This window comes from Tursiops truncatus, chromosome 17 (genome assembly GCF_011762595.2).
Source record: "Tursiops truncatus isolate mTurTru1 chromosome 17, mTurTru1.mat.Y, whole genome shotgun sequence".
NCBI lineage: Eukaryota > Metazoa > Chordata > Mammalia > Artiodactyla > Delphinidae > Tursiops > Tursiops truncatus.
Genome location: NC_047050.1, coordinates 54,110,293 through 54,128,070, shown reverse-complemented (window position 1 = coordinate 54,128,070; position 17,778 = coordinate 54,110,293). Strand labels below are relative to the sequence as shown.

Here is a 17,778-nt window from a genome sequence, read left to right as displayed (position 1 = left end):
TAGAAATCATTCTGTAATAATAAAATAATCTATATTTCCTTGCTGTCTCATGTTGTAGTTTGTCATGAAGACAGGCTAAGATAATGTTCTTTTAGTCATTTTATACCTAAGGCATGACGTATGTGATGAATAGATGAACAAATATTGAAGAAAGATCATCAAAGGAGAAGAAGCTTCACATGCACTATAAAGAGCAGTAAAGAGTTGTGAATTTATGACAGCAATGAATAAGCAAAGTTGTTTCATTTAGAAATGTACAGTATATGAATGGCAAATATGGATTACCAATGAAAAACCAGAAACCTAAGCAATTGTATCCTAAAAAAAGAAGTAAGAAAAGGTAAAGTATCCATTAAAATATATGTGAATGGGCTTCCCTGGTGGCGCAGTGGTTGAGAGTCTGCCTGCCAATGCAGGGGACACGGGTTCATGCCACGGTCCGGGAAGATCCCACATGCCATGGAGCGGCTGGGCCCGTGAGCCATGGCCGCTGAGCTTGCGCATCCGGAGCCTGTGCTCCGCAACGGGAAAGGCCACAACAGTGAGAGGCCCGTGTACCGCAAAAAATAAATAAAAAAAATAAAAAATATGTAAAGGATATGACAAGGCAATTTACAAAAAAGAATGATAAATAAATGAAAAGCACATAACAAAATATTTGATCCCAGTACTAATCAGAGAAATGCAAAAATAAAATAGTAAGATAATATTTTTTTTTTTGCCTTGCAAAATTTGCCTTATGAAAAACCTAGTGTTGCCAAAATCAGGGTTGGAGGTCGGAAACACTTAATAACCTTGTGAAAGCAGCAATAATTTTTACTTTATTGAGGACAGTTTGGCTATATGTCTCTTAAAATTTAGTACTCTCATTTCTGGAATTCCATCTGCAGGATATATCACACAAGTACACAAGGATAGACATCCAAAGTTGCTCTTTACACCCATGAAACCACAAAGAATGAAACCATCAAAAGGAGATATGTCAAATAAATTATAGTGCAGACATACCATATGCCATTTAACTATGTAGTCATTAAAAAAGGAATGTAGTAAACATATATATGTGGATCCAGAAAAATATCAGTTATATTTTACAAAGTTAAACAAAAAATTCAGGAAAATATGCTTAGTATGACTCTATTTATAAAAAATATATCTAATGCATAGAAATATACATATTACCTGCATGCCTAGAAATGGCTTGGAAAAGTAAGCTTATAACAATGACAAACCTTGTGAAGCATAAGTAAATGAGGAAAATTTTGTTTTGCTTTTAAAGTTTCTATTTACTTCTGATCTTTTGGGTGTGAAAATTATTAACCTTCTGTTGAAAAAATGTACTTTATTATTAACACTGTGATGTTTAATCAAACATATATAAACAAAAATGAAAATCAAATGAAGAACACAGATAAGAAGCTAAAAATAGGGGTAATTCCCAATTTGCCTGGAGAAAAAAAAGGAAAGGAATTGAACTGCATGAATCAGCAGGCCCTTGAAGAATTAGTGGACAAGGCTGAACCTGTTATTTTAGGACATATGTCCTTTTTCTAAAACTATTAGGGTTATGGGTCTTGAGACTATATAAAACAGCCCATAGATCAGACTGTAGCTGAAGGGATTCATGCTTGCATTTAGTTATGAAGTTCAAATTGGAAGCTGTTCAGGCAGAAAACTAATAGAAATGGGTGGTAGCTAATTAACCTAAGGCTTCAAAGTAATTGCTCTGCAAGAAGCAATTTCAAAAGGGACCTTTCTGTCTCTCCTTTTTTTTTTTGAAAATCAGAAAATGCCCTATTTGATTTTTGGTGCATGAGCAAAACTATAAGTATACACACAAATATTGATTTTTAAAAAACGTACACCTTATCCAGCTTCTTGGTAAGCTTTTGAAAGGGCAAAACGATCACAAGAACTATGCCACATATCACAAACTGAATAACCCAGGCTTACGACTTTCCCATATATAAAGATAATCAGAGTATATTACTGAAGTAAATACAGCTAGGAGGATAGGGTTATACTGATTAATCCAGCCCTGAGCCACCCACCTCACCACTAGTCAGTAGGGTCAGCTATTCCAAAGCATATAGCTGTTTGGTAGAGAAGTGGCTCCCCTAGCAAAATCAAGGTGCTCTTGTGGAATGAATGGACAACATCCCAAATTAGCCTCCATCTGCCATGATCTACAACTCTGGCTTCCCATCTTTGATGCATAGTTTCTTACACTTTTAAAACATATCCATACCTTTATTACATATACTGTACTCATTTCTTCTCAGAGAGAGAAGCCCCAAATTTCCTGCATCTCTACATCCAGTTTCAAAGATACTTTGGGTAGTATGGCCTTCTCTTATGAAAATTAGCTTGGTATCTCTCACTGACAGCTTCATGGTACTTAAGCGTCATGTAGGACACATAGATGTGGAAATAAAATCTGGGTGAAGAATTCTCATCAGAACTTCTGAAATTGAGGCAGGAAAGACAGGACCAGGCCCAAGGACAGCCTACTCACATATTGGCATTAGGCAGTTCGCAAAGCGACCTCCATGTTTTGCACTTAATAAGATTATGACACATGGAGTAATGGCATCTAAAACAGAAACTTTGTAGCAACTGAACAAGAAACTCTGATCGTGAAAACTGGGGAGCATATGCAAATAAAAACACACAGGTTGCTGATGACCCTGTATGACTTTCCACATGTGGCGCTCAACTAGTAAGGAAAAATTTAAGGGAAAACAGCTCTTAGAGTGCATGTACAGTAGCTTCAGGAGACAAATGCATGTGCAGGATGAGAAGCTGATGCAACCTGGTGTAATCCAGGCCACACCTCAACCCTCCCCTCAATGAATATTCCACCCATACTCAAAAAGACCCTCCACGCACTCAAAGCGCTAAAAATAAAATGAAAAGGGGGATCATCAACCCTGTAGTGCAGCTCTTTACTCAGGAGGATGCCCACACTCTTCTCCTTAGAGTGTGTAACTTTCACTTTTGCCTCAATAAACGGCTTCTTTGCTCTCTTTTCTTCCCAGCCTCAGCGTGTGTGTGTTTATTCTTTCCTTGGTGTTTTGTGTTCTTTGACCAAATTCTTTTGGACAAGTTGAACGAGAGCCTGGACTTTTGATAAACCTTTTCAGGTATCAAAACCATGGCTGCCTGCCTCCAGATCCAAGCTTTAACTGCATGTACCTACTTGTCTAGGTACATGCCGGGGACCATCTTCTCTGCCCATTTTATAAATCTTAGGGTTTTGCATTACCCAACATGACTACAGAATATTATATACTTATAAAAAATTCTTCAAGAAACATGCTGTTTTCTAGGTATCTCCAAGAGTCAAGCTCTCAATAATTTAGACCTCCCATAGAACTAGTAGGGATGTTTTTAAGATGGCTGCTGTCACTTGTCCAGGGCTCAATTTTTCTCCCCAACCTTAGATGTCACTCTGATATGGTTAGTTTAGACTGTGCTCTGGTCAAAGAGCAATTACATAGGTTTTGTTTTGTTTTGTTTTTTAGGTCTGAGCCTTTTATCCCTCTGATAAAATCAGAGTGGGACAGATTTTCCTAAGGCACATTGGTTGCATGGTACAGATTTGCATACACAAAACAGTTAGCATGATATACTAAGAAAAACTGGAGTTAATTTTTTAAGACCCAAAATGCATACTAACATTATTAAAGTCAAAATGTTGTTTATGAGTGCCCACAATTAGATTGGAAACTACTTCAGGGAAGATACCAATTAGATTGGAAGTACTTCTAGGATTGTGTTTGCATGTTGGATCATGTAACGTATAATGAATCAGAAGTGTAGAGGATTTTATTTCATCAACTGGTTTATAATTACTAAGCACAAGATGTATGATAAATGACACATCTTCTAGTATTTTGCTACTGATGTTTTATCTATTTAAAAAAAATAGATAATTTACCTAGCTCTTAAATTGTCATTTACAAAATTATTGTAACATAGGTCTTGGAAAAACAAAAGGCTTTTTCCAAATAATATGTCTTCTAGATTGTTCTTATTTTATGTAATATTAATGTCTGTTTATTTGTGTTTTGTTACAGGATTTATTTATACATGTGGTGGAACTTTAAAAGGACTTAATGGCACTATAGAAAGCCCTGGTTTTCCATATGGATATCCAAATGGTGCAAACTGTACATGGGTAATAATAGCAGAAGAACGAAATAGAATACAAATTGTTTTTCAGTCGTTTGCTCTAGAAGAAGAATACGACTACTTATCCTTATATGATGGACATCCTCATCCTACAAACTTTAGGACAAGGTTAGTGTATTTTGAATGGAAAAATGGAGGGAAATATTTATTGGGTAAAAGTAGTTTATTTTACAAAGGATGCTTAACATTTGTGGTGCAATTATAATAAAGTCATATTTGCCATCCAATTATTATTCATTTGGAAATATATCATTCCTTGAACAAATTAACTCCATATGTCTGACTTCATAACACTACTATATTAATATTATCTCTGCAAAAAGTGAATTTAAATTGAATTGTACCTCTTTAGAGTGCTTAAAGGTATTTTGATTTTTAAAATTCTTACCTCAGGACTTCATTCTTTATGGGCATAACTCTAAGTAAAGTGAAAGATTAACATGTAATGTGTCTTTCAGCAGTATGTACCCAATTTTAATATACAACAATCTGCAAAATACTTAAAATCAATATTTATATGATAGCAGAATACATTAATTTTAGATAATGTGTATGGTTTATAAAGCCTAAATATCTGAAGAGTAGACCTTCATATCAACTGAGACATTCATGTTTCTGTCCACACAAATGAAATTATTTATTTTTAAGTTGGTTGATAAAACAGATATGAAAATTAGCCGGCACACTGATTGTCTATAAGTGTTTCTTTAGAATTTCTTGTTAGAAAATAGAACATCTAGACATATGACGATAATTTTTGCTGTCTTATCAAAAACTCTTTTTAAACATAAATGAACTCTAATTCAACCAACAAATTTAAAATGCCAGACACTGCATATTTCATTTAGTCCTAGATTTTTACCAATGTATGCATATTTTTCCTTAACTGTAGTATAGTGTTTATTTAATTCTAATTCAAAATATTCTAAGCAGATAATTTGTAAGAATTAAAGACCCTTACATACTTGACTATGTTTGAGTTATGATTCTGTGATTCTGTTACTTTTTCTAGTAGTTGTTACTGTGTACTTGCCTTCCTGATCTACAGGAATCAGATTATCAACAATAAGTTTTTATACATTCACCAGTCTTCCATATTCTTTTGCATTGATTTTTCCCATTTAAAATAAATATTTGATATATATTATCTTCCACTTTTAGTCAGAAAACATATAATATAGTGGGAAAGATGTTGGACCAGGAGATAAGACCTGCATTATAGGGTTAGGTTTGTTGTTCATTGGCTGTATGAGCAATCCACACCATCTGTTTGTGTTTAAACTGGAAGAATTAGTAATAAAGAAAATACCGTCCATTTCACTATGCTCTTCTGAATATCTCATGAGATAATGTATATGAAACTGCTGCATGAATATAAAATCCTTTTAGTATACATTTCAACTGTTTGCAGTCAGAACGACACTTAAAAATGTCTGGGTTGTTTGCAACCACATGTCTGTACAAAGAAAAGGTCACTAGATTGATTACAGGTGAGGTTCTATTTTTCTTCTTTTTTTTTGCTCTACATTTATTTACTGAGGATTTCTAACTTCATTTTCTACTTCCTTTTATTCTGTTAAATTATTAATATCGATTCATTTCAAAGATATACAGTATGACAGACACGTCAATGGTGCTATTTTGTCATCATTGCTAGTATCATTAAACGTTGCATGTCTTTTGTTAATGATACAGCACTAAGTCAAGATAGAAAACATCCAGCACTGCATGCCATGTGTGTGTGTGCTTGCCTGCACTAGTGGGTGTATGTAGGTGTGGTATGGGTGTCTGCCTTCACCTGTAAACATCCAGTCAGGCCATGAAAGAAAACGGAAGGTGCTTCTTAGACTTTCAAGTCAGCTAAATTGATGTATATAAAACTAAAAGCACAAAGAGTTTTGTATATTTCTTTTACATCAGCAATGTATGATATATAGTTGGTATAAATATGAAAAAAAATAAAGCTCTCCAAATGTTATCTGGTAGTTTCTATCAATTCATTGATAGTATTGTTTGTACAAGGATCTATTCTCTCTAGATCCTCTCAAAAATGAGAAAGTATTTTTATTTTACCCCCCTTCTTTTTTTTTTAAGCAATTGTGGCCTCTGGGAAGTTAAAAAATGGTAAGATGGGGAAAATAAATTTATTGTTCTCATTCTTTCTTTCCTAATCTATAAATAGGGAATAACAACATTTAATTTACAGAGCGTATATAAGCATTACACACTGTATATTGTAGTTGTTATATTTAACTTCTCCCCTGTTCAAACAATGTGAAAAGATTCCTACTATTATCATCATCATTTTACAGTTTGGAAAATGAGACTTATATTACTTGCCCAAGGTTAACACTGTTAAAAGTAACCAGAGGCAGGATCATTATTGCAACCCAGATTTGTCTGAGCTCTGAGCTTATGCTTGTAATCAATCAATCAATCAATTAATTAATTACAAAACAAATTATATATAGAATATATATATATATATCTCCATGGTTTATTTATTGATTAAAGCCTATTTTTTCTTAGCAATATTAGGTAAAATTTAATGAATGAGATAAATAAAAACAAAATTTTTAAACTGTATAGAACATATAAAGATATAAACAGAAATATAAATTACAAGTTTATTCTTGGTATTTGTTTTATGAACTCAGTTCTAATATGTTCTCTATAGCATGTTGGTCACTGTTGATGTACAATATATCTATTGGTCTTTATGCCTAAAGAGATACTGTTGCTAATATTATAGAGCTGATTTTAATTAGCAAGACTAGGGGAAAAAATCCAGTGTATAACCTACAGCTCCTTCCAGACTGTGTTTGTAGACAGTCTGCTGTTTGATTAGAAGTCTAACGAGCTCCTGGCAGTTTGATTTATTTTTGTGTTTGTCTCTTTGTCTCACTGCTTTCTTCCGTTTTCTTTCTCTCACATTCTCACTTAATACATGTCCTTATGGTATGTCTGCTATTCTCTTTCAGAAATTGATAATCATGTTTTGCTACTTTCTGTGAACTCCAATAGACTTTTAAAAATCAGCTTGCTATACTTGAATTGTAATAACACAGAAAAGATGATTTTTAGGTCTTATACTTGCTTGTATAAGAGGTATATTGAGTTTGGTAGTCACAATTTCCTATTTTTAAACTATTTTCTATAACTCCAATTATTGAAGATTCTGCTTGTTTTCCTCTAAGTTTTTTAATTTATTAAATAAAAACTGATACTGGTGGGTGAATTTGATACTTACAGCAATGCACCATTAGAGAACTCCTTTAGAGTTATATCTTTAGCTTAAAACAAATTTGGTCTACTTGATGTAAAAAGAGGAATTGTAAGCTTTGCTTACTTTTTTATGCTAATATTGCATTTTCTAAACAGGAAAGTTATAGCAAAAGGTAAAAAGAAAAAAGATCACTCAATCTCATGAAGCAGAGGCACATATATTTGTATATTTAGGACAATACTACACATGCTATTTTATGTTCATATTTAATCTCCTTGCAATAATATATACATATTTCACATGTGATTAGAATTATTGCAAGTATCAAATTTAGTGGATACTTATCTTACTATAAACATGGTTCATTTAATTATTCTCCTATTATAAAATATAGTTTTTTTCCTTTCATAATTAATGCAGATATCAGAATTAGCATTAATTCAGATAACAGCTTCACACTGCCACTCCTAGGTGAAAAGTGTTCTGGAAAAAGTGCATTTCATTCTAACCTCAACCATGAAAAGTGGCATGGAGAAGGCAGAGTATCAGTCAAATGACAGAATATATCATAGCGTCAAAATATTTTATTCACATATTTTACTACTAAAAACAAAGTTAGTTTTAAGAATAATTAATTTTCTAGATAAATTATTTCTTTGTAATTTAAAAATGAAGTACAGAGAGACCTTCAAGATGGCGGAAAAGACGTGGAGATCACCTTGCTCCCCACAAATACATCAGAAATACATCTACATGTGGAACAACTCCTATAGAACACCCACTGAACTCTGGTAGAAGACCTCAGACCTCCCAAAAGGCAAGAAACTCCCCACGTACCCGGGTAGGGCAAAAGAAAAAAGAAAAAACAGAGACAAAAGAATAAGGATGGGACCTGCACCAGTGGGAGGGAGCTGTGAAGAAGGAAAGGTTTCCACACACTAGGAAGCCCCTTCACTGGCGGAGACTGTGTGGGGAGGAGGGGGTAAGCTTCGGAGCCATGGAGGAGAGCACAGCAACAGGGGTGCAGTGGGCAAAGCGGAGAGATTCCCACACAGAGGATTGGTGCCGACCAGCACTCACCAGCCCGAGAGGCTTGTCTGTTCACCCGCCAGGACGGGTGGGGCTGGGAGCTGAGGTTCTGGCTTCGGGGGTCAGATCCAGGGAGAGGACTGGGGTTGGCTGCGTGAACACAGCCTGAAAGGGGCTAGTGCACCACAGTTAGCCGGGAGGGAGTCTGGAAAAATGTCTGGAAGTGCCTAAGAGGCAAGAGATCATTGTTTCACTGTGCATGAGGAGAGGAGATTCAGAGCACCGCCTAAACAAGCTCCAAAGATGGGTGCAAGCTGCGGCTACCAGCGCAGACCCCAGAGATGGGCATGAAATGCTAAGGCTGCTGCTACAGCCACCAAGAAGCCTGTGTGCAAGCATAGGTCACTACCAACACCTCCCCTCCCAGTAGCCTGTGCAGCCCGCCACTGCCAGGGTCCCGGGATCCAGGGGCAACTTCCCAAGGAGAACAAGGCAGGCCTCAGGCTGTTGCAACGTCTTGCTGGCCTCGGCCACCGCAGGCTTGCCCGCATTCCGTACCCCACCTTCCTCCCCTGGCCTGAGTGAGACAGAGCCCCCTAACCAGCTGCTACTTTAAACCCATCCTGTCAGGCTGGGAACAGACACCCCAGGGCGACCTACATGCAGAGGCGGGGCCATATCCAAAGCTGAACGCCAGGAGATGTGCGATCAAAGAAGAGAAAGGGAAATCTCTCCCAGCAGCCTCAGGAGCAGCGGATGAAATATCCATAATCAACTTGAGGTACCCTGCATCTGTGGAATACCTGAATAGAAAACGAATCATCCCAAAATTGAAGCGGTGGACTTTGGGAGCAACGATATATATATATATATATATATATGTATATATTTTTTTCTCTTTTTCCATGTGGCTGACAGGGTCTTGGTGCTCCTATGCCTCTGAAGTGGGAGAGCCGAGTTCAGGACACTGGTCCATCAGAGACCTCCCAACTCCACATAATATCAAACAGCGAAAGCTCTCCCAGAGATCTCCATCTCAATGCTAAGACCCAGCTCCACTCAATGATTGAAAGCTACAGTGCTGGACATACTATGCCAAACAACTAGCAAGACAGGAACACAACCCCACCCATTAGCAGAGAGGCTGCCTAAAATCATAATAAGTTCACAGACACCCCAAAACACACCATCAGACATGGTCCTGAACACCAGAAAGACAAGATCCAGCCTCATCCACCAGAACACAGGCACCAGTCACCTCCACCAGGAAGCCTACACAACCCACTGAACCAACCTTAGGCACTGGGGGCAGACACCAAAAACAAAGGGAGCTACAAACCTGCAGTCTGTGAAAAGGAGACCCCAAACACAGTAAGTTAAGCAAAATGAGAAGACAGAGAAACACACAGCAGATGAAGGAGCAAGGTAAAAACCCACCAGACCAAACAAATGAAGTGGTAATAGGCAGTCTAGCTGAAAAAGAGAATTCAGAGTAATGATAGTAAAGATGATCCAAAATCTTGAAAATAGAATGGAGAAAATACAAGAAATGTTTAATAAGGACCTAAGTAAACTAAAGAGCAAACAACCAATGATGAACAACACAATAAGTGAAATTAAAAATTCTCTAGAAGCAATCAATAGCAGAAATAACTGAGGCAGAAGAATGGATAAGTGACCTGGAAGATAAAATAGTGGAAGTAACTACTGCAGAGCAGAATAAAGAAAAAAGAATGAAAAGAATTGAAGAGAGTCTCAGAGACCTCTGGTACAACATTAAACGCACCAACATTTGAATTATAGGGGTCCCAGAAGAAGAAGAGAAAAAGAAAGGGACTGAGAAAGTATTTGAAGAGATTATAGTTGAAAACTTCCCTAATACGGGAAAGGAAATGGTTAAGTCCAGGAAGCACAGAGAGTCCCACACAGGATAAATCCAAGGAGAAACATGCCAAGACACATATGAATCAAACTATCAAAAAGTAAATATAAACAAAAAATATTAAAAGAGCAAGGGAAAAACAACAAATAACATACAAGGGAATCCCCATAAAGTTAACAGCTGATCTTTCAGCAGAAACTCTGCAAGCCAGAAGGGAGTGGCAGGACATATTTAAAGTGATGAAAGGGAAAAAACTACAATCAACATTACTCTACACAGCAAGGATCTCATTCAGATTCAACAGAGAAATAAAAAGTTTAATAGACAAGCAAAAGCTAAGAGAATTCAGCACCACGAAATCAGTTTTACAACAAATGCTAAAGGAACTTCTCTAGGCAGGAAACACAAGAGAAGAAAGAGACCAACAATAGCAAACCCAAAACAATTAAGAAAATGGTAATAGGAACATACATGTAGATAACTATGTTAAATGTAAATCGATTAAATGCTCCAATCAAAAGACACAGAATGGCTGAATGGATACAAAAACAAGACCCACATATATGCTGTCTACAAGAGACTCACTTCAGACGTAGGGACACATACAGACTGAAAGTGAGGGGATGGAAAAAGATATTCCATGCAAATGGAAATCAAAAGAAAGCTGGAGTAGCAATTCTCATATCAGACAAAATAGACTTTACAATAAAAACTATTACAGGAGACAAAGAAGGACAGTACATAATGATCAAGGGCTCAATCGAAGAAGAAGATATAACAATTGTAAATATTTATACATCCAACATAGGAGCACCTCAATACATAAGGCAAATGCTAACAGGCATAAAAGGGGAAATTGACAGTAACTCAATCATAGTAGGGGACTTTAACACCTCACTTTCACAAATGGATAGATCATCCAAAATGAAAATAAATAAGGAAATACAAGCTTAAAATGATACATTAAACAAGATGGACTTAATTGATATTTATAGGACATTCCATCCAAAAACAACAGAATACACTTTCCTCTCAAGTGCTCATGGAACATTCTCCAAGATTTATCATATCTTGGGTCACAAATCAAGCCTTGGTAAATTTAGGAAAATTGAAATCATATCAAGTATCCTTTCCGACAACAAGGCTATGAGAGTAGATATCAATTATAGGAAAAAAATCTGTAAAAAATACAAACACATGGAGGCTAAACAATACACTACTTAATAACCAAGAGATCACTGAAGAAATCAAAGAGGAAATCAAAAAATACCTAGAAACAAATGACAATGAAAACACAACAACCCAAAACCTATGGGATACAGCAAAAGCAGCTCTAAGACAGAAGTTTATAGCAATATAATCCTACCTCAGGAAACAGGAAACATCTCAAATAAACAACCTAACATTAAACCTAAAGCAATGAGAGAAAGAAGAAAAAAAAAACACAAAAAAACCCCGAAGTTAGCAGAAGAAAAGAAATCATAAAGATCAGATCAGAAATAAATGAAAAAAAATGAAGGAAACAATAGCAAAGATCAGTAAAACTAACAGTTGGTTCTTTAAGAAGATAAACAAAATTGATAAATCATTTGCCAGACACATCAAGAGAACACTCAAATCAATAGAATTATAAATGAAAAAGGAGAAGTAACAACTGATACTGCAGAAATACAAAGTATCATGAGAGATTACTACAAGTAGCTATACGCCAATAAAATGGACAACCTGGAAGAAATGGACACATTCTTAGAAAAGTACAACCTTCCGAGACTGAACCAGGAAGAAATACAAACAGACCAATCACAAGAACTGAAATTGAGACTGTGATTAAAAATCTTCCAACAAACAAAAGCCCAGGACCAGATGGCTTCACAGGCGAATTCTATCAAACATTTAGAGAAGAGCTAATACCTATCCTTCCCAAACTGTTCCAAAAATTGCAGAGGAAGGAACACTCCCAAACTCATTCTATGAGACCACCATCACCCTGATACCAAAACCAGACAAGGATGTCACAAAGAAAGAAAACTACAGGCCAATATCACTGATGAACATACATGCAAAAATCCTCAACAAAATATTAGCAAACAGAATCCAATAGCGCATTAAAAGGATGATACACCATGATCAAGAGTGTTTTATCCCAGGAATGCAAGGATTCTTCAACATATGCGAATCAATCAATGTGATACACCATATTAACAAACTGAAGGAGAAAAACCATATGGTCATCTCAATAGATGCAGAGAAAGCTTTCGACAAAATTCAACACTCATTTATGATAAAAAGCCTCCAGAAAGTAGGCATAGAGGGAACTTACTTCAACATAATAAGTTCTGTATATGACAAACCCACTGCCAACATCATTCTCAGTGGTGAAAAACTGAAACCATTTCCAGGAAGATCAGGAACAAGACAAGGTTGACCACTCTCACCACTATTATTCAACATAGTTTTGGAAGTTTTAGCCACAGCAATTGAAGAAGAAAGATAAATAAAAGGAATCAAAATAGGTAAAGAAGAATTAAAGCTGTTGCTGTTTGCAGATGACATGATACTATACATAGGGAATCCTATAGACTCTATCAGAAAACTACTAGAGCTAATCAATGAATTTGGTAAAGTAGCAGGATAACAAATTAATGAACAGAAATCTCCTGCATTCCTATACACTAATGATGAAAAATCTGAAAGAGAAATTCAGGAAACACTCCCATTTACCATTGCAAAAAAAAAGCATAAAATACCTAGGAATAAACCTACAGACAAACGCCCTCTATACAGAAAGCTATAAGACACTGTTGAAAGAAATTAAAGATGATACAAACAGATGGAGAGATATACCATGTTCTTGGATTGGAAGAATCAACAATGTGAAAACGAATATACTACTCAAAGCAATCTACAGATTCAATGCAATCCCTATCAAACTACCAATGGCATTTTTCACAGGACTAGAACAAAAAATGTCACAATTTGTAGGGAAACACAAAAGACCCCGAATAGCCAAAGCAAGCTGAGAAAGAAAAACAGCTGGAGAAATCAGAATCCCTGACTTCAGACTATACTACAAATCGACAGTAATCAAGGAAGTATGGTACTGGCACAAAAACAGAAATATAGATGAATGGAACAGGATAGAAAGCCCAGAGATAAACCCACACACACATGGTCACCTTATCTTTGATAAAGGAGGCAAGGATATCCAATGGAGAAAAGACAGTGTCTTCAATAAGTGGTGCTGGGAAAACTGGACAGCTACATGTAAAAGAATGAAGTTACAACACTCCCTAACACCATATACAAAAATAAGCTCAAAATGGATTAAAGACCTAAATGTAAGTCCAGACACTAAAAAACTCTTAGAGGAAAACATAGGCAGAACACTCTGTGACATAAATCACAGCAAGATCCTTTATGACCCACCTCCTAGGGAAATGGAAATAAAAACAAAAGTAAACAAATGGGACCTAATGAAACTTAAAAGCTTTTGCACAGCAAAGGAAACCATAAACAAGATGAAAAGACAACCTTCAGAATTGGGGAAAATATTTGCCAATGAAGCAACTGACAAAGGATTAATCTCTAAAATTTACAAGCAGCTCATGCAGCTCAATATCAATAAACAAACACCCAATCTGAAAATAGGCAGAAGACCCAAATAGACATTTTTTCAAAGAAGATATACAGATTGCCAACAAACATATGAAAGGATGCTCAACATCACTAATCATTAGAGAAATGCAATTCAAAACCACACTGAGGTATCACCTCAGTGATGCAATTCAAAACCACACTGAGGTATCACCTCACACCAGTCAGAATGGCCATCATCAAAATATCTACGAACAATAAATGCTGGAGAGGGTGTGGAGAAAAGGGACCCCTCTTGCACTGCTGGTGGGAATGTAAATTGATACAGCCACTATGGAGAACAGTATGGACGTTCCTTAAAAAACTAAAAATACAACTACCAGATGACCCAGCAATCCCACTACTGGGCATATACCCTAAGAAAACCATAATTCAAAAAGAGTCACGTACTACAATGTTCATTGCAGCTCTGTTTACAACAGGTAGGACATGGAAGCAACCTAAGTGTCCATCGACAGATGAATGGATAAAGAAGATGTGGCAAATATATACAATGGAACATTACTCAACCATAAAATGAAATGAAATTGAGTTATTTGTAGCGAGGTGGATGGACCTAGGATCTGTCATACAGAGTGAAGTAAGTCAGAAAGAGAAAAACAAACACCGTATGCTAACACATATATATGGAATCTAAAAAAAAAAAATTTATGAAGAACCTAGGGGCAGGACAGGAATAAAGATGCAGACGTAGAGAATGGACTTGAGGACACGGGGAGGGGCAAGGGTAAGCGAGAGAGTGGCACGGACTTACACATACTACCAAATGTTAAAATAGACAGCTAGTGGGAAGCAGCCGCATAGCACAGGGAGATCAGCTCAGGGATTTGTGACCACCTAGAGTGGTGGGATGGGGGGGTGGGAGAGAAATTCAAGAGGGAGGAGAAATGGGGATATATGTATATGTATAGCTGGTTCACTTTGTTATAAAGCAGAAACTAACACACCATTTTAAAGCAATTATACTCCAATAAAGATGTTAAAAAAAAAAGAAACAATTTAGAATTCTCAAGAAAAAAAAAGAAATAAAAATGAAGTACATAATTTAAGAATATAAAGTTTATGTTCTGACCAGTACTACATTATGACTTTATGATAATAATCAATTAATAATAAAATAATCAATTATTTATATTTGATATTTATTTACAAATTTATTTTAAAATTTCCATGGAATATCCTTCTCCATCCCTTCACTTTGAGCCTATGTATGTCCTTAAAGCTGAATGAGAAAAATTGAAAGCATATTATATTGCAAATAGTAACAAAAGTAGTAATTTGTTGATATAAATTTGATGAGTATTATACAGAATCTAAATGATAAAAAATTGTAATATAGTGCTGTAAGGCATAATGTTGGAAAATGGAGATCTTCACTATATTCATGGTTATATTTACTACATATTATTTATGAATATGAACAATATGAAATACATATTATTTCATTCTTTGAAATTAAAATACAGTACTATCCAAAACTCCTAATGTATTTTGTGTTACTTGAAAAAACGATGCGATAGTTTGAGAATATAATGTTGAGGTAGAAAACAACTTTCCCACAAAAATTATTAGAAAATTCATAAATGACTTGTTAGACCATAGAAACAAATGGCCATAGGGTATACTCTATGGCAGTGCACTCCACTGTTTTAACTGTACTTCCAAGTCCCTGTCTCCAGGCTATCAGAAAGGTTTGACTAAGAGTGGTACAACCCAATCCAGTTTGCTGTCTATGAAGATTTCCACCTTCAGAGTGAGAATCAGTCCTTGTATCCTGATTATCTCTCTCGTATAACACAATGTCTGGGAAATGCAGATACGCTACTGCCTGACTTCCCGGCGTAGACAGTGTGTGTGTGTTTGTGTGGTAATTGCATGTGTGATATTAACAACTGTATACTCAATAAATAAAGAGAAGTAACGCCAGGGTTTTCTCATTTATGTCTTATATTAATGAGATCCAAATGGCAACATGAATTTTGCTTACTGTTAATCCAAATATGACCTTAGTAATTGCACTGTATAGAAAATACAAATGAATCAACGGACAAAGGATTAACCTCTGAAATATATAAAAAGCTCATGCTGCTCAATATTAAAAAAACAAGGAACCCAATCCAAAAATGGGCAGAAGACCTAAATAGACATTTCTCCAAAGAAGATATACAGATGGCCAAGAAGCACATGAAAAGATGCTCAACATCACTAATTATTAGAGAAATGCAAATCTATACTACAATGAGGTATCAGCTCACACCAGTTAGAATGGGCATCATCAGGAAGTCTACAAACAACAAGTGCTGGAGAGGGTGTGGAGAAAAGGGAACCCTCTTGCACTGTTGGTGGGAATGTAAATTGATACAGCCACTATGGAGAACAGTATGGAGGTTCCATAAAAAACTAAAAATAGAATTATCATATGACCCAGCAATCCCACTACTGGGCATATACCCAGAGGAAACCATAATTCAAAAAGACACACGCACCCCAATGTTCATTGCTGCACTATTTACAAGAGCCAGGTCATGGAAGCAACCTAAATGCCCATTGACAGACGAATGGATAAGAAGATGTGGTATATGTATACAATGGAATATTACTCAGCCATAAAAAGGAATGCAATTGGGTCATTTGTTGAGAAGTGGATGGATCTAGAGACTATCATACAGAGTGAAGTAAGTCAGAAAGAGAAAAACAAATATCGTATATTAACACATATATGTGGAACCTAGAAAAATGGTACAGATGAACCCGTTTGCAGGGCAGAAATTGAGACACAGATGTAGACAACAAACTTATGGACACCAAGGGGGGAAAGCAGTGGGGGGTAGGGGGGTGATGAATTGGGCGGTTAGAATTGACATGTATACACTGATGTGCATAAAATTGATGACTAATAAGAACCTGCTGTATAAAAAAAAAATAAAAAAAAAGAAAAAAGAAAATACAGACTCCACAAAACACAGAAATTGAGAATAGAAGTGGGTTTTTCTATGGACGAGCTTGAAAAAATTGTTATACTGTGGCTAGTATTCTCCTCCCCCCAATTTTAGATAACTTAAGATGTATTTCATTGCCATAGGGCATACAAGCAAATTAGAAAAAATGCCAATTAAAATTTTGATGCACCTTAGGCAGTTAATGACTCTTCTCCTTAGATATCATTCTTCACTTTGGAGCATTCAAATTAATGACTGGATAGATCTCAAGGACAGACAGGGTTTCTAGAACTTTTTGTCAAGATAAAAGACTCTTTCAAAGCTGAGTAAGGCAAGGATTCAAGAGTATACACAATCATTTGTTGTTTATACTAGGCATGTTGCCAAAAAGAATTGAGGTGGCTTTTAGTAAAGAAACAGACTAAATTAAATCATTAAAACACGGGTCAAAACATAAAACATAAGATGTCATCATCGAGCTTAACCACTTTGTTCTATGGATTATATTTATTCAATCTTTTACAGCAAAACTATGAAAAGTTTACTTCCGTTACCCTGTTTTCAGTAAAACAGCACTGATATCTTAAAAGTAAACTACACATGGTGTTATGTCAGTAACTAGCAATATTTCTTGTGTAACTCATTCTTCATAAACATTCATTTCTCATCTGTAAAATGGCATATCAAAAGGCCTGTTTATCTCACAGAGAGCAACTTGATGTTCTAATAAATATAAATGTTTTTCATAACTAAAAATTTCATTTAGCATCCTAAAACCCTAAATAAAACTTTTAGATTAGGCATCCCAGATTAGCTCTTTTTGAATTCTTTTAGATTTGTTAATATATGTATTC

At 35.8% G+C, this 17,778-nt stretch overlaps 1 protein-coding gene across 3 annotated transcripts in view; it reads left to right on the top strand.

Moving 5' to 3' along the window:
• The window catches only part of CSMD3 (CUB and Sushi multiple domains 3), a 1,081,491-nt gene that overhangs the window by 113,623 nt on the left and 950,090 nt on the right, over positions 1-17,778 (top strand). For all 3 annotated transcript variants that reach the window (XM_033843074.1, XM_019931944.2, XM_019931943.2), the window contains exon 2: positions 4,080-4,302. In XM_033843074.1, coding sequence (XP_033698965.1) covers positions 4,080-4,302 — 223 coding nt within the window. The remainder of the gene's footprint in view (positions 1-4,079; positions 4,303-17,778) is intronic.